Raw genomic sequence first — 21,023 nt, 5'->3', positions numbered from 1 at the left:
TTGGAGTATGAGTCTCTGGAAAGTTCCCTGTGTTCAAATTTTCTTGTTCTGTTGCTCTCCTTGTGGAGACCCTGTCCTCTCCAGCTCTTACTATTTCCCACTTCTTACATAAAATTCCATTCACTCTGCCCAACAGTTGACCATCAGGCTCAGCATCTGCTTTGATAGTCTGTAGGGCAGAGGCTTTCAGAGGCCCTCTGTGGTAGGTTCCTAGTTTGTTTCCTGTTTTCTTCTTCTGGCTTTCAGAAGCCCTCTGTAGCAGGTTCCTAGTTTGTTTCCTGTTTTCTTTTTCTTCTGATGTCCATCCTCTTTGCCTTTCAGGATGGGGATTGACCATTTTAGTTAGGGTCCTCTCTCTTGCTTAGTTTCTTTAGATGTACAGATTTTAGTGGGTTTGTCCTATGTTGTATGTCTATATGAGTGAGTATATTTTTATTTACTTATTTAAGAAATAGTTTTCTTATTTCACTCTTGACTCATCTGCACAGGAGATAGCTTCCTGAACAGAACACCAACAGCTCAGGCTCTAAGATCAACAATTAATAAATAGGACCTCATGAAACTGAAAAGCTTCTGTAAAGCAAAGGACACAGTCAACAAAACAAATGACAGCTCACAAATTGAGAAAAGAGTTTCACCAACCCAACATCTAACAAAGGCTAATATCCAAAATATATAAAGAACTCAGGAAATTAAACACCAACAAATAATCAAATTAAAAACTAGGGTACAGAGATAAACAGAGCATTCTCAACATGAGGAATCTCAAATAGCCGAGAATCACTTAAAGGAATGTTCAACATCCTTAGTCATCAAAACGACTCTGAGATTCCATCTTATACCAATCAGAATGACTAAGATTTAAAACTCAAGTGACAGCACATGCTGGTGAGGATGTGAAGAAAGGGGAATATTTCTGCATTGCTGGTGAGAATGTAAACTTATACAGTCACTTTGGGAATCAATCTGGAGCTTTCTCAGAAAACTGGGACTAGCTCTACCTAAAGACTCAACTAAACCACTCCTGGGCATATACCCAAAAGATGTTCCACTATACAAAGAGGACATTTGCTCAACTATGTTCATAGCAGCTTTATTCATAATAGCCAAGACCTGAAAACACCCCAGATGTCCCTCAACAAACAATGGATAAACAAACGGGTACATTTATACAATGAAATAAATACTACTCCGCTACTGAAAACAAGGAAATCATGAAATATGCAGGCAAATGGATGGAACTAGAAAAGATCATCCTGAGTGACGTAACCCAGACCCAGAAAAAAAAAAAAAAACACATGGTATGTACTCACTTAAAACATGGTATGTACTCACTTATAAGTAGATATTAGCCATATACTACAGAATACTATAATTCACAAACACAAAGAAGCTAAGTAACAAGGAGGGACCAAAGGAGGATGCTTAAATCTCACTCAGAAGGAGAAATAGAGTAGTAAGCAGAAGTGGCTGAAGAAAGAGACAGGATAAGAGAGGGAACACTGAGGGAAATGAGGGTGGGGATAGGATATGGGGAGAGCAGGGAAGGGAGAATGGAGGGCTTGCAGACAGAAGAGAAACAGGGGCAGGGGCATCTCTGAGACAAGCTGGAGACCTGCAACAGGTGGGTCCGTGGGAAAATATGGAGGTGACTCTAGCTGAGACCCCTGGTGGCCAGGTTTATTGAGAATGGAGAGGCCACCCTCTAACCACACAGGGCTCCTGATGGAGGGAGGGGAACACCAACCCAGCCACAAAAACTTCCACCCAGAATTTACGCTGCCTGCAGGATGTACAGGGATAAAGATGGAGCAGAGATTGAGGGAATGTGCAACCAATGCCTGACCTGACCTGAGACCCACTCTACAGTAAAGAGCCAACCCCAGATACTATTGATGACACTCTACTGTGTTTGCAAACAAGAGCCCAGCATGGCTGTACTCTGAGCACCTCTGCCCATCGAAGAATCGAAACAGAATCTGAGACTCACAGGGAAGCAATGGATGGAGCATAGGGAGCCTTATAGAAGAGTGGAAGGAAGAATCGAAGGCCCCGGAAGGGTCAAGAGCTCCACAAGAAGACCAACAGTCCTAACTAACCTGGGCCCAGACGGGCTTGCGGAGACTGAAGCACCATGCATGGACTACAACTAGGCTCTCTATGTATATAGCCCCAGGGCAGCTTAGCCTCCATGTGGGGACCTGAGGCCATCTCTGTTGCATGCTTTCCATCACTTCCCCCTGAAAGGCTGCTTTCCCAGGACACTGTGAAAAATGAAATACACAGTCCTGATGCAACTGGGGGTGCTGGGGTTGGTTGGGGTGCTCCCTTTTTCTGAGGGACAGGGAGAGGAGATAGGGATGAGGAAGAAACAAAGGGAAGAACTGAGAAAAGAGGAGGGAGAAGGCTAAGATTGAGATGTAAAATGAATAACTAAATAAAAAATTAATTCCTATATGATGTATCAGTATGATGTTTGATTTTCTTTTTTATTAAATTTTTATTTTTTTTATATATTAATCACAGTTTATTCACTTTGTATCCCAGCTATAGCCCCCTCTCATTCCACCCTCCCTCCCTCATCTCCTCCCATGCCCCTCTCCAAGTCCACTGATAAGGGAGGGTCTCCTCCCCTTCCATCTGACCTTAGCTTATCAGGAGTGGCTGCATTGTCCTCCTCTGTGGCCTGGCAAGGCTGCTCCCTCATCAGGGGGGAGGTGGTCAAAGAGCTAGCCACTGAATTCATGTCAGAGACAGTCCCTGTTCCTCTTACTAGGAAACAAACTTGGGCACTGAGCTGCCATGGGCTACATCTCAGCAGGGGTTCTAGGTTATATCCATGATTGATCCTTGGTTGGAGTATCAGTCTCAGAAAAGACCCCTGGACCCAGATTTTTTGGTTCTGTTGCTCTCCTTGTGGAGCTCCTGTCCTCTCCAGATCTTACTATCTCCCCCTTCTTTCATAAGATTCCCTGCACTCTGCCCAAAGTTTGTTTGAGTCTCAGCATCTACTTTGATACCCTGCTGGGTAGAGTCTTTCAGAAGCCCTCTGTGGTAGGCTCCTATCCTGTTTCCTGTTTTCTCCTTCAACCATGTTCATAGCAGCTTTATTCATAATAGCCAGAACCTGGAAACAACCTAAATGTCCCTCAGTGGAGGAGTGGATACAGAAATTGTGGCACATTTACACAACAGAATACTACTCAGCACTTAAAAACAAGGAAATCATAAAATTTGCAGGCAAATGGTGGGAAATAGAAAAGATCATCCTGAGTGAGGTATCCCAGAAGCAGAAAGACACACACAGTATATACTCTCTTATAAGTGGATATTAGACCTATAATATAGGATAAACATACTAAAATCTGTACAGCTAAAGAAACTAAGCAAGAAGGAGGTCCCTGGGTAAGATGATCAATCCCCACTCAGAAAGACAAATGGTTTGATTTTCATATCTATCTTATGGTTCTATGAAAATTTCTCAGAGAAAGGAGCCACAGCAGAAAATGTGAAGACCTTTTTTTAAAATGCGATAAGACAATTGTGTGTGTGTGTGTGTGTGTGTACATATACATGTGCATTCTTGTGAGTATTAAGGTGTACTAATGAATGGCTGCATGTCAGAAGACAATTTCAGCATCATTCCTCAGATCCTATATGTTATAAATTAAAATTGAAGCAGCAGGGGGACAACGGATATTCTCTGCAAGAGGTTTATTAGGAGGGATATGGAGGATGTGGGTAGCAGGACATGGTGGGGGAAGAAAGAGGGAAAGGGGAGAAGAAAGGAGGGATGGGGTGCCCCAGATAGAGAGAGAGAGAGAGAGAGAGAGAAAGAGAGAATAAGAGAGAGGGGGGGCAAGAGAGGGACCACGTGTTGGGGTGGGCCCTTTAAGTCGGAAGGTAACCACACCTTCCAGGTGTGGCCACGACACGATGGCGTCATAGGTCTCTGGGTAACTAACACAGGTTGTGTTCCAAAATACTAACACTATACACCTTTGGGGGGGGGGGCGGTGCTGGAATAGTTGACCTGGAGTTTACTCACCTAGTGAACTATTCTGGCTGGCCAGAAAGCCCCAGAAATCCACTGAGATCTGGAATTAAAGACACAGATTACCACAGCTTGGTTTTTTTTGTGTTTTTTTGTTTTGTTTTGTTTTGGTTTTTGTTTTGTTTTGTTTGTTTGTTTTTTTAATGTGGGTTCTGGGGATATAATTCATGCCTTCACCGTTGCAAGATGATCATTTTACTGAGTGAGCCATAGCTCAGACAGTTCAACCTTTACAGGGCAGGTATTCATTTAAGGGTTTGGAGATGCAGCTCAGTTGAGAGAGGGAATGCTGGAGGCCCTGAATCCCTAGCACCACAAAAACTGGGCATGGTGATGAACACCTGTAACCCCAGCACTCAGGAGACAGAGACAAAAGAATCAGAAGTTCAAAATTCCTCCTACCCTTCAAGTTTCCTAAGACCTTGTCTCAAAAGACTAAATGTATTGCTCTTGATTTTGAATAGTATAGTGTTTTTTAACTGTATTAGTGGTTACCTCCTAATTCCTGCCTTCTTTAATTTTTTTTCTCTTTTTTTAATCAGAAAGAGACAGGGCAAGATTATGTTTTCTTTTTCTAAGATTTACTTTTATTTATATGTCTGTGTATGTATTTGTATGCATGTATGCTGTGTCTGTGCAAGCACCCTTGGAGGCCAGAAGAGGGCTTGAGTCTCCCTGGACCTGCGTGGTTGTGAGCCACCCACCCTTTGTGGATCCTCAGAACCAAATTAGCATCCTCCAGAAGAGAAGCGAGCATTCCTCACTGCTGAGCCATCTCTCTAGCTGCTGGCATTTAGGTCCACTGTGCAAGTGCTGAGCTTTATTCTTTGCATGTATTTACATACTGTGTGTGTGTGTGTGTGTGTGTGTGTGTACCACAGTACATGTGCAGAGGACAACTTGCAGGAATTCGTTCTCTTCTTCCATCATATGGGTCATGGTGACTGAATACAGTTTCTAATGCTTGACGGCAGGTGCCTTTACCTACTGAGCCAACTCACCAGCGCAAATTTTAGGTTTTCTGTTTTACTCATTTCAATCACCATCTCTATCTTCTAATTACGATTATATATATATATATATATAATATTTATATATGTATATATATATTATGTATATCCTACAATCCCAAACATATATGGATATACATTTGGCACTGCAGGAGATATCTGATTGACAGAGCACACATTCCACATTTGCAAGCCTTGGGGTTCGGCCCTCAGGACAAAAACATAAAATAAACTAAAATAGTAACCTGTATCCTCTTCCCTCACATTAATGATTTTTCTTAACATTCAACAGTCTTCAAAATAGGATTGACTTGTATTTTATTGTTGGCCAACTGCCTTTTCTACACTAATAGGAAACCCACAAGGCCTAAGAACTGAGGGTGAGAACTTTTATCCCCATAGCACGCCACCCTACAAAGACATAAAACGCTAACGAATACAAAATAGGCATGCCAGAAAACTTGTCAGAAAACAACTCAGTTATCACATGATTTCATTTTTTTTCTCCCACAAAGAACACAAGATCTCTACTACTGTCCAGTTCTTCCACAGCTACTCTGGGCCAGAAGTTGCTAACGCTTGAGCCACATTCCTGAACTCACTCACAGAGTCGGAGCGGAAGGATGGGAGGGAAACTGCCACAGGGTCCTGGTTTTACAACGCGTCCATATTACTTCTTCCCAAATTGACCCTAGCATCAGCAGTTCTCCTTACGCACACACAGAAACTGACTCTCAGCCCTTGAAGAGTGAGACCTAGCTCCCAGCAGCCACCGCGCCCCCTCAGCGCGACCCAGACGCCTGGAAGGAGACAACAAACAGCACATAGACGCCGAACTGCCGGGGAAGCCGCACACGCCCCTCCGTCCCACGCTTAGCCTGTTGGCCCCGCCCCCGAGCCGGAAGCACTTGCCGGCGCTTCCGGTGGTCCTGGGCTCGTGCGTTTCCTCCGGAATGTCTTGGGTTCGAGCCGTTCCCGAGATCCCGAGCCCTGGGGATCAGGACGTGTTTGACGAGGAAGCAGACGAGTCTCTGTTAGTGCAGCGGGAATGGCAGGGTCACATGCGGAGACGAGTCCAAGTAAATGGGCGGGCATGGGGGCGCGCGGGGAGTGGGGCTCCCACGCGGGGCACAGGGGCTCCCGGGGGCACGGGGCACGCGGGCGCAAGCCTAGACCGAGCGGTACGGCCCTCTGACCGCGCCCCCAGGCCGCCCACTCTTAGGGTTTCCTGGTTGTTTAATTGATAACCTTTTAAACGGGGGAGCTCTTAGAGAGCCGGGGCTGGGTTCGGCAGCAGGGGGACTGACCGACTAAAGTGAACTTTATTCAGTCCCTCAAGAGTCTGCAGTTTGAGGGAGGTGGGGTCAAGATCTGAGAGGGGGTGGGAGAAACGTCTAGGCTATAATGGCTGGCAGAGAATGCGTGTTCACGGACGTTGTTCTGTGGATGGAGAGTCCAGAGTTTGGCGTGGTGTTTACAAAAGACTTGGGAAAGGTGAACTGAAGAATGTTGTCAGAGGACGGTAAAGGGAAGGGATCAGAGGACGGTAAAGGGAAGGGAATGCTGTTCCATATTTTACTTTAAAAGTTATTCAGTCCGGATCTGTCTTCACCATACATTGAAGCTTGCTTAATAATATCTGGGTGGAAGCAGCTTAGTTCTGGGTGAGAACTAATTGATTAGATCTGTCTCCACATAGAGGTGGATTCCAGAGTATAATGATCTGAGTTCGATCCTTGGAACCCACATCGGGGAAGGATAGAATGGGTTCCCGGAAGCTACCCTCTGACCTTCACACTCAAGCTATGGGATGCAAGTAAATCTATGGTCCCCCTCCCAAAACCAAAAAGTAAATATATGCTACTTAAATATTTAAAAAGTAAAAGATAAAAAGAACTTCATCCACCCATTAAATTACCCTTTTAAAACTACAGCTGTGATCTACCCTGATTTAATGTTCCAGTCCAACAGCCATCTTGTCATTATAAAAATGCCTTAGGAATCGGGGGCTAGACCAGTAATAAGAGGACAAATCTCTACTCCGAAGTTCAGATTAGATTTCTAAACTCAGACTTCCTCTCCGCTGTTCCTAAAATAGTTGTCCTCTTCCCCAGTCTTGCCAGCCTCCTTCACTACCTGTCCTAGTCAGTTACCAAGAGCCCATATATGTATTTTTCCATTTCTTTGAAGACCTTGCTAACACAGTTTTTAAAAATTAAATAACAGCTGATGTTTAATGTTTACACAGTAACCCTAGATTTCCAAAGTGAGTTAAGGATATGACATTGAGGCATAGCCTGCCATCATTTAGGAGGATGAGGCATGATTATGAGTTCCAGGGTAGTCTGGAAATAAAATAAAATACAAACATGTGATAAGGAAAAACAAACCAATAATAAGGTCTTAGGAGAAACATTTTGCTTTGGACCTATGTCTCTGCCATATCGTATTCAGTTACCACAGTAAAAACCTGCTAAGTCTGTTTTTGAAACTGGTTCTGTGCTTTTCTAGAAAACATTTACTTGGTGTCAATTACAACTAATTCCTTATTTTTAGGAAGGTTACAGAGATGGAGTCGATGCTGGCAAGGCGGTCACTCTTCAGCAGGGCTTCAATCAAGGTTATAAACAGGGTGCAGAAGTCATTATAAACTACGGACTACTCAGGGGAACACTGAGGTAATTTTAAAAGTTCAAGTGATAAATCATTTCAGCCACAGTTCTAATGGACGTTTTTAATGGAGGCAATAGATAAAAATAAAACGCTGAAGTGTTTTTCCTGATGTTACATACATGAGTCTTCAAAGGATAAAATGCTGCTTTCAAAATAGTTCTTTAAAAATTGTTCTCTTTTCAGCCACTTTAATATGTGTGCCTGATTCTTGTCTTTTTTTTTTTTTCCAAAGAAGTGGTAGGGAGGTGTCCATTTGTTGACATTTGGACTAGCCCTAATCACTACTGGTGAGATTTTGAGCTTGTAAATAAAGCTCTTTTTACTCACACATGAAGCAGAATAATATATGGCAGGCCTGTCAGCTGGAAGTCTGTTGAGAAAGCTGTAACTACTAATAAAAAGAGGTCTTGTTTGTTTGAATCCTGAACTTTGAATACCTGTCAGGATGCCACAGCAATAATGCAAGAGAGCAGACTAAGAGTGGGCCAGGCTTCTTTGACAAGGATACTGTTTATACTTTACAGAGAAACAAACTGCCGCAAAGAATCATGTTTTTGTTTGTTTTTTTTTTAAGTGGAAAGAATTTTTTGTTTGTTTGTTTTAAATTATGTTGGGACCTTAATTACTTTAGAAAGCCTGCTGCTAAGTCAGTCAGTCAGCATCAGTCAATTTTACTTCTATAGTATTTTCAGAGAGGCTTGTAGCTCGGGGGTAGAGTGTGTGCTCAGCATGCACACAGCCCCCACCAGTAAAAAGAGAACCATTATTTAATTATAGTGTATGAACATTGGGGGAGGGCCTGAGCTACTAAAAAGTAACAAAAATAATTAAATAGATTAGGAGTAGAATTCTTAACACATTTCAAGAAAATGAAAGCTCTCTTGGTGATTCTCGTTTGAGACCAAGATTTACAATGACTGGTTTAGAAGCTGTTTAGTATTCTTAATGGAGAAACGGGGGGCTGGTGCTGTGGCTCAGTATTGGGGTGCTTGCCTCAGATGCCTGATGCCTTAAGTTAAATATTGAGTACCACCAAGGGGAAAAAAAAAAAAAAAACTTTGATGTGAGTTTGCATTGACAATACTTTGTATCAGTAAGTAGCCCAGGATGAGGTTTTTTAAAGTACAAATGATAATGTTTTGTCTTTAATAGTTTAGCAAGTCTGGGTTTTCTATTTTAAAATGAAAAGAAGAAACTGGTTTTTCTGGTCTTTCTGTAAATTATATCTTACTGCACAGAAGTTACATGGTCAGGGAAAATATAAAAAGTGGATACAGCACTGTGAAAGAGGGGATAGGATTTATAAATAGGTTATATGATTAAGTCTTCTTGATTAGCTTATATTAAAATATACTGTATTTGTACTTTAGTTTTATTTACATAGTTCCTTTTCTGATTTTGTCATGTGTTACTATTGCTAATCTATTTCTGCATGGTGTTATCTAAAAGGAAAGCATGTAGGGCCTAGCATTCTAAATGCCTGTGACTATTTAATTTTTTTCCTATTTAACTCTTGTTTATATTTTCATTTAGTGCTTTGCTTTCCTGGTGTCATCTTCATGGTAATAGTTCGACTTTGATCAGTAAGATAAACAATCTTTTGGATGCGGTTGGCCAGTGTGAAGAGTGTGTGCTCAGGCGTCTGAAATCAGTCACTTGCCAGCCGCACATTGCAGATGTATTGGACTCCATTGATGATATGGACCTTTGCCAGGTAGTTCCAGCTGAGAAAAAGACCGATGACGCAAAAGATGAAAGACTCTGTGAAAATAATGCCGAGTTTGACCCAAATTCTGACAGGAGTCCTAGCGGGATGGATTGCTCACATCCGGAATGTTGCAGAACACATGAGCACGCACATCTGGAGAAACCAAGCCTCACTTGGATTCTGGAACAGACCTCCAATCTAGTGAAACAGCTGGGAGTATCAGTAGATGTATTACAGCACCTGAGACAACTATAAAGCATTTGCCCTTTTGGGGCGGAAGTAACACTCAGAATATTCCTTAGAGCACTGTGTATCTAGATGAGGTAACTAACCACTGACTGAGCACTTCGCCTGTAGCTACCCTTTGTGGGAATATGAAGGGTTTTCAGCATTAACACTAGTAAATGGAATGTAAGCTTTTGTCTTTGTCAAGGTTTTTTAAGTTTTAGATCTGCTCAGAAATCTCATGGTCATTTTCAGATTTCTAATCAAAAATCAGTCATTTTTAGACTAGCAAAGCCCAAACATTTTAAAACAAGAAAAAAAAAGGTAATGCTGCTTTCTGCTCCTGTCAGTATCAGTTGGTTTAGGACCTCTTCACCAGCAAGCAAACCAAAGTTGCCCGAAATAACCTAGAGGCTAGCATAAATAGGTAGAAGTAGATGTATAGATAGTTATACATTAAATCAAGACGCTGTAGAAACTGACAAAATATATCATTGAATGACTAACAAGGAGCAAAGCACTGAAACTCACCTTGTTTATGTATCGGTAAAGATGTTCAATTCCATGAAAAATAGGGGGAAAAAGACATTTTGTGCTATAAACTATAAAGAAAAGGAACTACTTAGTTTTTTAGGTAGTGAGGAGTTGGCCACATTTTCCCAAAATGTAACAAACTATTTTTGTAACTGCAGCTTTGTTATTTACATTGGAATTTTTAAAAACCCGCTAAAACTATTATTGCTTTGACATAAAATATATAATCTAGCATAGACAGAATGATGTTCAGATTTTTGTTCCATGACCTAGGATCAAAAAAAGGATTTTTTTTTTGTTGTTGTTGTTGTTGTTGTTGTTGTTGCTTTTCCTCACTTGAAGTTAATATGAAATGCCTGACTTGAGAGGCACCAAATAATTTTTCCTTATTGGCAGCTTTACTTGCTATCTGATCATTACTTAGCTGTGCTGAAAGATGATGCATTCCTGTGAGACTGGCAGGAGGACCTTGTAAAGGACTGCAAAAATGCTTTGCTGGTTTCTTAAATCCCTTCTTAAAATGCACAGAACATTAAGAAATTGGGGCAGCAAAATCTGAAATAGTGTTGTAGAGTTTCCAATGTATTAAACATGCTTAAAGTATCAAAGTGACACTTGATGGCAGGGTTTCTATTTTGAAGCCTTGTTTTGTGGTACTGGGGATTGAATCTTGGACCTCATAAATGATTTTTATATTGAAACCTCATATCCGCAAAATATTAAAGTCTTTAAAGTGTTAATGTTGCTCTCCACTGTGTTTTACATAGAAATAACCATCTCCTACAGTGGTGGCCACTCTAAGTAAAGATTTGAGTGCAGTAAATCTTGAGATTGTTTCTGACATAGCCTTATAGGAGTTCCTAAATATAAGATCCCTTGCCATCATTAATTAGATAGCAACTGTATACTAAAGATAACAGAAAATGAAGCCAGCTGTTAGCTGAGGAAGCTGGAGAGGTGGTTCAGTGGTTAAAAGCATTTGCTGCACCCCCATAAGTACAGGTCCTAGTATCTACTTGGAAGTTAGATATGGTGCTGGGGTTGATCTGGAGTTGCTATTGTTAATTGCTTGTCCCCAAGACCATTACTGTTCTACGAGCAAATGCTCATGTGTCCAAAATAACTTTGTGTGGATCCTCGCTCCCCCATTATTCCTGATTAGCTAATGAAGTTGCTGACAGCCTGGCTGAGCAGAGGAGAAGTAGGCAGTTTAGGTTCTAGTGCTTGGGGTCACAGAAGGGCCAAGAGGAGAGAAAAGGAAGAAAGGAGCAGGTTGCTCTAGGTGAGCATGTGCCCAAGAGCAGCTAGCTCTGAGGACTGGCCTGATGGAACAGAAGCAGCCCAAGTGGAACATGTGCAAGTATTCCTGGGAATTCTGGATGGAAAACAAACAAGATAGCTTAGAGGGTTGATGTCTGTCCAGTTTGCAAGTCTTAAGGCTTATAATAAATAACAAGTTTCTGTGTCTTTTATTTATAAAATAACAGGTTAAGGAATGACTGCTACCTTATTAATATTAATAGAATAATTCCTTTAGCATATGCCTTAATTATATGAATAAACATTAATTCCACAACAGTATGGTCCCAAGCATACATTAACCCCAGGATGGGGTCAGAGACTGGAGGATTATAGGTACTTGCTGGCTTGCTGGGAGACGTCCTGTGTCAAAGGAGTAAAACAGAAATTGCTAGGAGAACATCTGATGCCCTCTGACCTCTGTGTGTGCACATGAAGATGTATACTCTCATACCACATGCGCACATATATACCACACACAAGAGGCTGTTGGGTTAGGGGGGAAACATCTTACATTTTATAAAAGTTCTAGAGAAGTTCCTGGACTGCAATGGTATGACCATCCAAAAACAGCAAAGGAAAATCTGCTTGACTTGTGCCTTTTACCTTGCTTTCTGTGCTTGGAGCCAGCCAGCTCTCAAGAGGCCCCAGGTGAACATAAATGAAAAGGCAAGAGTACCCTGCAGCTCTGACAGTTTCATAGCCAAGAGATTGCATCTGAAGTAAGGTACCTCTGGTGCTGACACATCTAGATCTTTTTAAGTAAATGGGTGAGGAAGCACAATACCATGCTTGCCTGTCACTAACGTCACTGAACTACTAAGGCCACTGAGTTGTGATTTGCAGAGGAAGTAGGCAGCTGAATTAATCTACAGGCATATTTATTTACAGTCATGTCATTTGTTGGGGATGGAGCCTGAGAAATGTGACTTTGAGTGGTTCTGTTGTGCAAATATTAACATGTATAAGCTGCTTATGATGTCACTATGAGATAAGGCCTTATGGGAGCATATCAGATCTGAACCCAGTTTTGGGCCAAAATAGAACTATGTGGCACATGAGTATCTGCTGCACTGCTTGCTAACCGTTGTCCTAGTAAGCCCAGATAAAGGCCAAGTTGTGATTCTCACCCTCGTCAAAGTTTTGTGTTCTAGTCTTAAGATCTGGGCAGAAATAGTTACATAGGTGTAGATGTAGGTTGGATGGATGGAACCTTTAACTTACTTTTTTAGATTATTCCCAAGTTTTGACCAGTAGATGAAATAAACAAGCTGCTCATAAACTACCAGCAACACTTCTTGCTGTACAGAAAGCTCAAATCTCCATTGTGAAGATGCTACACCCCCACAGACGCCTTTCATGACTGACAGACCTATGGAGCTGAATGCTCCTGCCTCACCTGCTTGCTGCCCACTCATACCAGCTTCATACTGCTTCTTCCTAAGATCACTGTTAGGTGAGGTCACAGCTGCCCAATCACTGATAAGTTATCACTCCAGCCACTTGGCTGTTTCTGTCCCCAGACATAGTTAGCCTCCCCTTCCCATAAGACCCTCTGCTTCTCTTTATTCTTGCCCTAGTTACTACTGTTTTTATTATTCTGTTAATGCTCCCTTTATGCCTGCTTCTTAAATCACTGGGGGTTTAATTCTTGGGCCCCTTTTTGTTTTATTGTTGTTTTTGTTTTGTTGACTCTTAACTGGATGGTCTCACCTCCCATAGTTTGCACTGGACTATCACAAAGCTAACATTTCAGCTTCCACCTTTATCCTAAGCTCCAGACCTAAATTTACAACTGCCAATTTCTCATCCCTATTTCAGTGGCTTAACATGCATATCCAGAAAGACAACCTATTCCTTTCTCCTCTTTCCTGACTCACTTTGGGGTTTGGCTCTCTTAATGTCATCTGGGCTCATCCAAAGCTAGAAATCCAATGGTGTATATTTACATCTTTGAAACATTTTGAACTTGGCCTTTCATTCAAATAATCGGGTTTTTCTTATTTTTGTTAATTTAGTTGGGTTTTTTGTGTTCTTGCTCTTTGTTTTCTTTGAAGTAGGGTCTCCCTGTTCCTAGATGGTCTCTGTGGCCTAAGCTGGCCTTGAATTGATGATAATTCTGTCTCTAACCTCCATATGCCAGGATTCAGGCATGTACTGTTATACCTGTCTTCATCAGATACTGATTAACCTTTGTACCAGCCTCTCAGTCACAACTTCCTCTCTGGCCCTATTCCTGTCGTGATTCATTTGTCTTTGCCTGCCTGAGACGGTTTATTAGACATAACCTTGTCTAGTTCCCTTTTTTTCCGCTTGTAAATTATAAACTTGAGTTTCAGTTATGGGTCCAGGCAGCATTATCAGCCACATTTCCCATCTTGGCTCTTTCTCCCCACACTGCATTTTATGTGTATTCCCAGACAATACTAAGGTACTATGTTACAACACTACATACAGAGCTATTCTCAACCTCTGCTTTACTTATTTCAACTACTGCACATATCCATTGTACCCTGGAAATACCTACATCAACTTAAATTTCAGTTTTTCCCCCAGTGTTCCCTCTGCATCATGTAGAGTGTCTGTTAGCTTCAGAGTACTTGAGGAAAGCCTTATGCAGGGTTAAGTGCCCAGCACTTAGCATCCTACACTGTACAGAGATACACAGATAACATTGGATGAGAGAAGAAAGTATAAGTGAGTCTTCTAGCCTAACTGAAAATACAACTTGGGATATGGGAATCCAGAATACCTGTTTGGAGGAGATTTTTTTCCCCTTTAAAAAGATGTTTCTGGGTCTGGAGAAATGGCTCAGCTGTTAAGATCACTGCTTGTTCTTACAATAGGACTGTTTTGTTACATGTAAATCAAGTATCCCTGGTACTCCTAGTCCCAGCAGATCAAACACCCTTGGAACCCCTTCCACTGCACAAGGTTTTTAAGTCCCTGATTCAGGAAATAAATGTTCTCTCTCTGACTCCACTCCACCATGACCAGCTGAGACTCATCATTTATTCTGGAGAAGAAAGGGCTCTCTGAAGAATTGCCACTGAATGCCCTGAGCTTGGCTGCCAATGAGGCAGCCACCAGCCTAGCCACTGTGAGTTTCTGGACTACCAGGAGCTTGACTGCTGGTCGGTCAGTCAGTCACCTGCTGCTGGCCGCTGTGCGCTCCTGCTGTTCACCAACGAGCAGAACTGCCTCAGCAGCTGTTGACCTGCGTCCCACCAGAACTGTGTTTCACTGGACCTGCCTTCTGGTCTGTTTCAGGCTTTCTCCCACACCTCTGCCCCTAATACAGCAGCTTAACTGGAGTGTTATATCACTACAGTGAAGGGCCCAAGCAGCTGTGCTGCCATGACAGGCAGCACTATAGGCCTGAGTTTCTGTTTCCTGATAATGTTCCCACAGTTGCTTAGACCCTGTTTCTATTTCTCAGAATATGAAACTATTTAATTTATGAAATGAGATTCAATAACCTCCTTGAAAATCAGAAACAATAATCTAGTAACCACCTTGAAAAGTCCCCAAGCACTTGACCCATCAAATTAAAGGTTAGTTAGAAACTTTTGCTTAGCTAGTAAAAATGATACTGTTACCTGGGTACTTTTTGTTAGCACTCTTTGTTACCTGGACAAGCCTTGTTGCTTGGACACTCCATGGAGCTCTTCCCCCCCCCCCCAATCCCCTAGATCAGCCCCAACCAATCAGTTTATGACAAGCTTGCTTCTGCTAAATGAGAACCAATCATGTAACTGTCCTCAAACCATAGTAAAAATCCAGCTTTGCAGCTACTGTGAACTCCCTCCCTAATCCACTGCGCTGGATGGTAGAGAGTCTGAGCTTAAGCAGGAAGTAAAGGCTCTTGGTTCTTGCATACGTGGTTGGTCACCTGGTGGTCTTTGGGGTCTTGGCAACCTGGGCACAACACAGTATCATCACAGGCTTTTGGAATGCCGGAGTTTCCACTGCTTCTAGTACCAATAATCTCATTTTAAAAGAGCTAACTAACACCCAGTGGAAAACTCATGTCCACCTCACCGAGTGAGACTGGGAGCTTCAGCTAGTGCATGGGCCTTGCCCTAAGAGCTCTAACTGTTCCTGGGGGAAATCGAACCTATGATTGTGGGGCTTCCTCCCTGCCCAGAAGCCAACAGCACCTGGACCATCCTGATGGAGAAACATGCTTCATGCTTCCTACATGGTGCTCAGCCCAGCAGCAACAGCAGGGGACACAGAACAACACATGTTGATGATAAAAGTCCACACATGCAAATTGGGTCATCATCTATTTATAGCAGGATAAATAGTAACTTCAAGACAACAGCATTACCAACCCTGAAAAATTATACTGAGCTGAGACTGTAACAGTAGTTGAGCATTTGCTTAGCATATGTAAGGCCCTGGGTTCAAGTCACTACACCATCGGAAAGCTGTACTAATGAATAAATATTATTACACTGTAATGCTAATTTAAAACAAAAGTGTATTTGCTAGTTTCAGGTATTAAGAAAGTACAGAAAGAAACTACACAGAACTAAATGGGAACAGTTTAATAAATGCTTAGTTTTCAGCCGGATTCATAGAACACAGTTTTAGTAACAGGAGTTGGCGTAGAAGTCATCATGAATACAGTGTTTAGTATGCACAGGCCCTAATCTAAAAGCTTTACATATATTAATTTGTTTAATCCTTATTTAAAAAAAAAAAAAAAAAAGGACTGTCAGATATCCATTAGCCCCATGCTAGAGATGAGGAAACTGAGGCAGGGAGCAGACTGAGTAACTTAACCCAAATTCAAAGCTGCAATGGCACAGGTGAACTGTAAAATCAGGTAAGTCTGGCCTCAGACTTGGTTAGGTAGATGCTCGCTAAATAACATGGTAGCCGTGGTAGGGTTTAATCCTGGAGCTAGGAGCTCTATTTCCCCCCTGTTTTCTTCTGTCTGCATTTCACAAGTCTTCCCCTGTGAGCAAGTGTACTAGGATTCCCAGGAGAAACCACCCTGAAAGGATCAAGGCAGGTTATTAAAGGCTTGGCTGCATCAGATTACACAATAGGGGCTTTGCAGGCCAGCAGTGACTTTCCACGCGTTGGAGAGGCTGAGAACCTGATAGCTGCTCGTCCTCCAATTGGGGTGCCTCAGCAGTCCAGGCATGGCCCTGAAGGCTGGAAGACTCAGCTGCTGGTCTTTCGTTCGCATCGGAAACTGGTTTCTAATGCTAATCCAGAATGATAATGGCGACGGCAGCAACAGAACAGACACCTTCACGGACAAGAAGTGAAGGCAGGCGATGCTGCTGTTCTTGGGACTTCTTTATATCTGGGGTGCCACCAATTCTTGGGGAGTCTTCTCCCCTCAATTAACCCTTGGGAATGCCCTCGTAGACTTCCACGGAAGCACAGCTCTTACTTGATTCCAGATGCAGTACCGCCGATTGCACTAATCATCCCAGCAAATATTGTTACAGTAAAATATTGTTCTGGCAATGGGAACGGTAACCAGAAGTTAAAAGGAATGAAGCGTTCTCAGAAACGTGCTACACGCTTAGAAAAGAAAAATACCATTCCCCACTTGAAGAAGAAAATCACCTCCAAAGTGGTATGGCAAATTGTGTTTAGCATATACGGAAGCTAAATTCTCTAAATCCGGTTGGTGTAATCCATTTTGCTATGGGGCTGAAGGCATGGCTCCATGGTTAAAAGCATTTCAGTTCAGTTTCCAGAACCCACATGAGCTGGCTCACCACCACCTGTAACTCCAGCTCTAAGAGATCCAATACCCTCTTCGGGCATCTGTAGGCACATACACAGAGGTGGTGCATACAGAGAAACACAGACCACAAACGTGCACATGAAAAACAGAATTGTTTCTGAAAGGGGCTGTTTGCATACTCATAGTGCTACCGATTTTTCCAAAAATAGCCAAAGTATTCGACCTTTGGAATACTCCGTTTTCTTGTCCTGTCTTTCCTGTGTTTGTATACACTACACCATCAAAGAGAGGCACTTTGGAGTCTGTTTCCAAGAAGCTGATTTTAGTTCACGGCCACTGGGTGGAGCTGGTTCACCCTACTGTGACTCTTTTTTTTTTTTTCCCCCTGCGCCCTCTCTCACAAGGAGCTAGTGATTATCCCGGGAGTTCTGCTGAACAGGTTGAATCATTTGTTAGATTAGGTGTTGGGGGGTGGGAGGGTAGGAGGACTATGTTAACAAACAAAAACCTGAATGTCTGCCTAATTCTAAGATGAGAGTTTTTCTAAATCAAAATTAGCATGGTATCAAAATTATCACACAGCCAGGCCCATGTCAAGCCTCTGTCCAAAAATGTACCCTTTATTCTTCCAAACTGAGACCTAAAGGAAAACATCTAGAACCCAAAGCGTAGAGCCTTCAGAGACTGTGTGAAGATACAGTTTTATGTGCGTGAAGAATCTAATTGCCTGGTAAGACTAACCTTTTCAAACACTTGTAAGCCATCTCTTGCTCTCTAGCTCTGGGTCCAGCTTCTCTCTCGCTCACACAAACAACTTTTTTATAACTTAAAGGTAGTGGCGGACAGCTTCGTAACCCACTCTAGCATGTCTGAAGAAAACCACAATAGGATAAGATGTTCCTCCTATAAAATACACATCCTTCCAGTAGTTAAGCCGTTTGTCTAGGAATTGTCATTAAGGAAGTATGTTCTCTGATATTTGTTTTTTAATCACAGTGTTCTCAGCAGTGGCTCTTCTCTCACATTTATTGGGAGGGGGTTTGTCATGACCTGAATGTGAAGGTCAGAGGACAACTTGCGGGAGCCAGTTTTCTTATCTCAGCCTATGGGTCTCGGGGATCACGCTTAGTGGCCTGTGACCTTAACAGCTGAGGCTTCTTTCTGGACTCCAATACTTATTTTTAAAAGCACATGATTGTGTATAAATTTTTAAGCAATTTAATTAAAATTTTATAGTATAGTAAGTCTGGTTTGACAGCAGTACTGACAGCTCTTTCCTTTAAAGCAAAACTATACTGGTGCTGGTACAAGAAAAAAATACATTTTTTGTTTTTTAATTTAGAGATACTGAAAATTATTTTCTCCCATAATCAAAACCTAAAAACAACAAGGACTTGCTAACTTGTAATTATAAATTATGCTATGAAACATCAGATCATTTTCATATCAAAAGCTAATTACGGGGCTGAGGAGATGACTCAGCAGTTCTGAACGCTGCTTTTCCATAGAAACTGTGTTCAATTTCCAGCACCCACAAGGCAACTCACAACCATTTGTAACATCAGTTCTGGGGTATCTGATGCCCTCTTCTGGCCTCTGTGGCCACTATAAACACGTGGTACACATACATGTAAGCAAAGCACTCCTACCCATAAAATACAAATAATTTTTTAAAAAACTAAGCATGACATTGCTTCTTGGCTTTTCGGTGAAAATCAAGTGTGGAACCTAGTCACCAATTTGTGATCTATCTACTGATCTAGAAGTTGATATGGAGTTGATCATGGAAGGAAAAGTCATTTAATTCACGTAAACATTTAAACCACCACGTGGAAATACACTTTTCACTTGATCATTACTCTGACTTCAAGATGCTAAATGATGTATCAGTGGTGTGCCTATACCAGGTTCATTTGGTGTCTGGAAACTGGCATCACAACTCACACATTTTTCAGCTTGAAGAGCATATCCATCTGTGATGGAACAAAGGGGGTCTTTCATAAAAGGTGGCAAGAACAGAGGTGTGATGTGGCTTTCTTAGTTGCTCCAGGGTCTCTGCCTCTTCAAGGTGAACATGACACTTTTGACTGTGTCACAGGCTGCTTTGTCTCTTAAGTGTGCAACCAAGGAACAACTTAAGAAAGTTGGGCAAAATAAGTTGCTGATAATAGGGTGTACAATGACGGCAAGAACAACTAAAAAAGGTGACAAAAGAACATTCTAAGATATCAATGAAAGCTGAGCGTGCTGGCACACTCCTTTAATTCCAGCACTTGAAGAGGTAGAGGCAGGCCGATCTCTGTGAGTTCAAAGCCAGCCTGATCTACAAAAAGAGACCAGAACAGCCAAGGCTGCACAGAGAAAACTTGTCTTGAAAAAAAAATAAAAAATAAATTATTAGGCTGGAGCAGTAGAATTGGAAGTTTGGGGCCAGCTTAAGACATTTATTTTTTAAAGATCTCAAAAAAAAAAAGGTATTGTTACAACCTTAACTAGATTAAATGCTACAAATACAATACATTACAAGTTGTCATTACCTTATAACTATAGAAACAAAAGGTTTGGGATATACATTTAAATAAAAGTCACTATAAAATGTTATATAAGAACGTAGAGGTTTTATGTCCAATGCTTTATGTGTATTTTATAGATATTTTTAGGTCATTCTCAAATATGATAGTTCTATATTGTAGTGAAATTCTAGCACTTGGTTTATCAGAATAACTTTTAGTGTAGTGTTTTTATAGTAAGGGAAAAAAAGCTAGTGTGATGTCTCACTCCTGTATACCAAATCTCAAGAGCAGGAGGCAAAAAGTCATGAGTTTTAGGCTAGCCTGGGCTGACATGGGAGAAAAGAAAGCACACTTATTTTAAACACTGAATCAAGAAATGTTCTTGTAGGAGTAAAATATACAACAGAGAATAGGGAAAAGTTTGGTTTTTTTCTAATTATTTCAATGTGCTTAAAATGTTTGGACCTCAGCATGTAAGTGTTATTGAGAACTAATAGACTCTTTAGAAGATGGGACATATGGGAGGAATCTAGGACCCTGGAGTAGTCCCTTGAAGGAGATATGTAGACATCAAACCCATTTCCTTCGTCTTGTTGCTCCCTGGACTCCACTATGATAGGTAACTGTGCTCTAATTCCATTTCCCCAGCAGTTATGAGAACAACTTTGCTCTGTCACTCACTTCTTCCATTGCATGATATTCTACCCTACTTCAGGCCATAAAAACAAAATAAAACAAAACCTACTGACCATGGTTGACACCACCACAATAAAGGTGAGCTGGGAGTGGTGGCACATTCCTGTAATCCTAGCACTTGCAAAGTAGAAACGGGAGGTTTAGGACTTGGAGGTCAGACCAGTGAGATGCCTCACCTGGCTAAAGTGCTTGCCCTGCATCTTAGTTAAGTTTTTACTCTTATTTCATCTTATACTTACATATCTCAGTCACTGAAGGAAGTTAGGGCAGGAACTGAAGATAGGAACTTGAAAGCAGAAACTGAAGCAGACGCTATGGGGAATTGCTTACTGGTTTGCTCTCTGTGGCTCACGTGCCCTGCCTGCTTTCTTACACTAGACAGGACCACTGGCCCAGGGCGGAACTGCCAACAGGGGGCTAGACCCACTTGTATTGTTTTGGAGGTCTTCAAGACAGCTCTGAACAGTAACTTACCGGATGTTATCCCACACCTGGCACTAGGCTTTTTATTTGTCAACCTATGGTTTCTTGGGGGGAGTATTATCCCACACAGAGCAATACCAATTAAACATTTTAAACACTTTTTAATTAATAT

The 21,023-nt window shown here is 41.8% G+C and overlaps 1 protein-coding gene across 1 annotated transcript; it reads left to right on the top strand.

Moving 5' to 3' along the window:
• Positions 1–5,955: 5,955 nt before the first annotated feature.
• On the top strand, positions 5,956–11,782 carry Yae1 (YAE1 maturation factor of ABCE1). The gene is made up of 3 exons (XM_021631357.2): positions 5,956–6,143; positions 7,621–7,742; positions 9,271–11,782. Exons 1-3 carry the CDS (start codon positions 6,018–6,020, stop codon positions 9,698–9,700), a joined length of 678 nt encoding a protein of 225 aa, XP_021487032.1. The 5' UTR covers positions 5,956–6,017; the 3' UTR covers positions 9,701–11,782.
• Positions 11,783–21,023: the final 9,241 nt, after the last annotated feature.

This window comes from Meriones unguiculatus, chromosome 19 (genome assembly GCF_030254825.1).
Source record: "Meriones unguiculatus strain TT.TT164.6M chromosome 19, Bangor_MerUng_6.1, whole genome shotgun sequence".
Classification (NCBI taxonomy): Eukaryota; Metazoa; Chordata; class Mammalia; order Rodentia; family Muridae; genus Meriones; species Meriones unguiculatus.
Note: the sequence above shows the minus strand (reverse complement) of the source record. Positions and strands in the feature narration are given on the sequence as shown.

What these genes read in the sequence shown, in the direction of transcription:
- Yae1 (XM_021631357.2), top strand. Translation starts at nt 6,018, where the DNA reads ATGTCTTGGGTTCGAGCCGTTCCCGAGATCCCGAGCCCTGGGGATCAG. An exon ending in ACATGCGGAGACGAGTCCAA is followed by an intron (nt 6,144 to 7,620) that starts GTAAATGGGCGG and finishes CCTTATTTTTAG; the next exon opens with GAAGGTTACAGAGATGGAGT. An exon ending in CTACTCAGGGGAACACTGAG is followed by an intron (nt 7,743 to 9,270) that starts GTAATTTTAAAA and finishes ATTTTCATTTAG; the next exon opens with TGCTTTGCTTTCCTGGTGTC.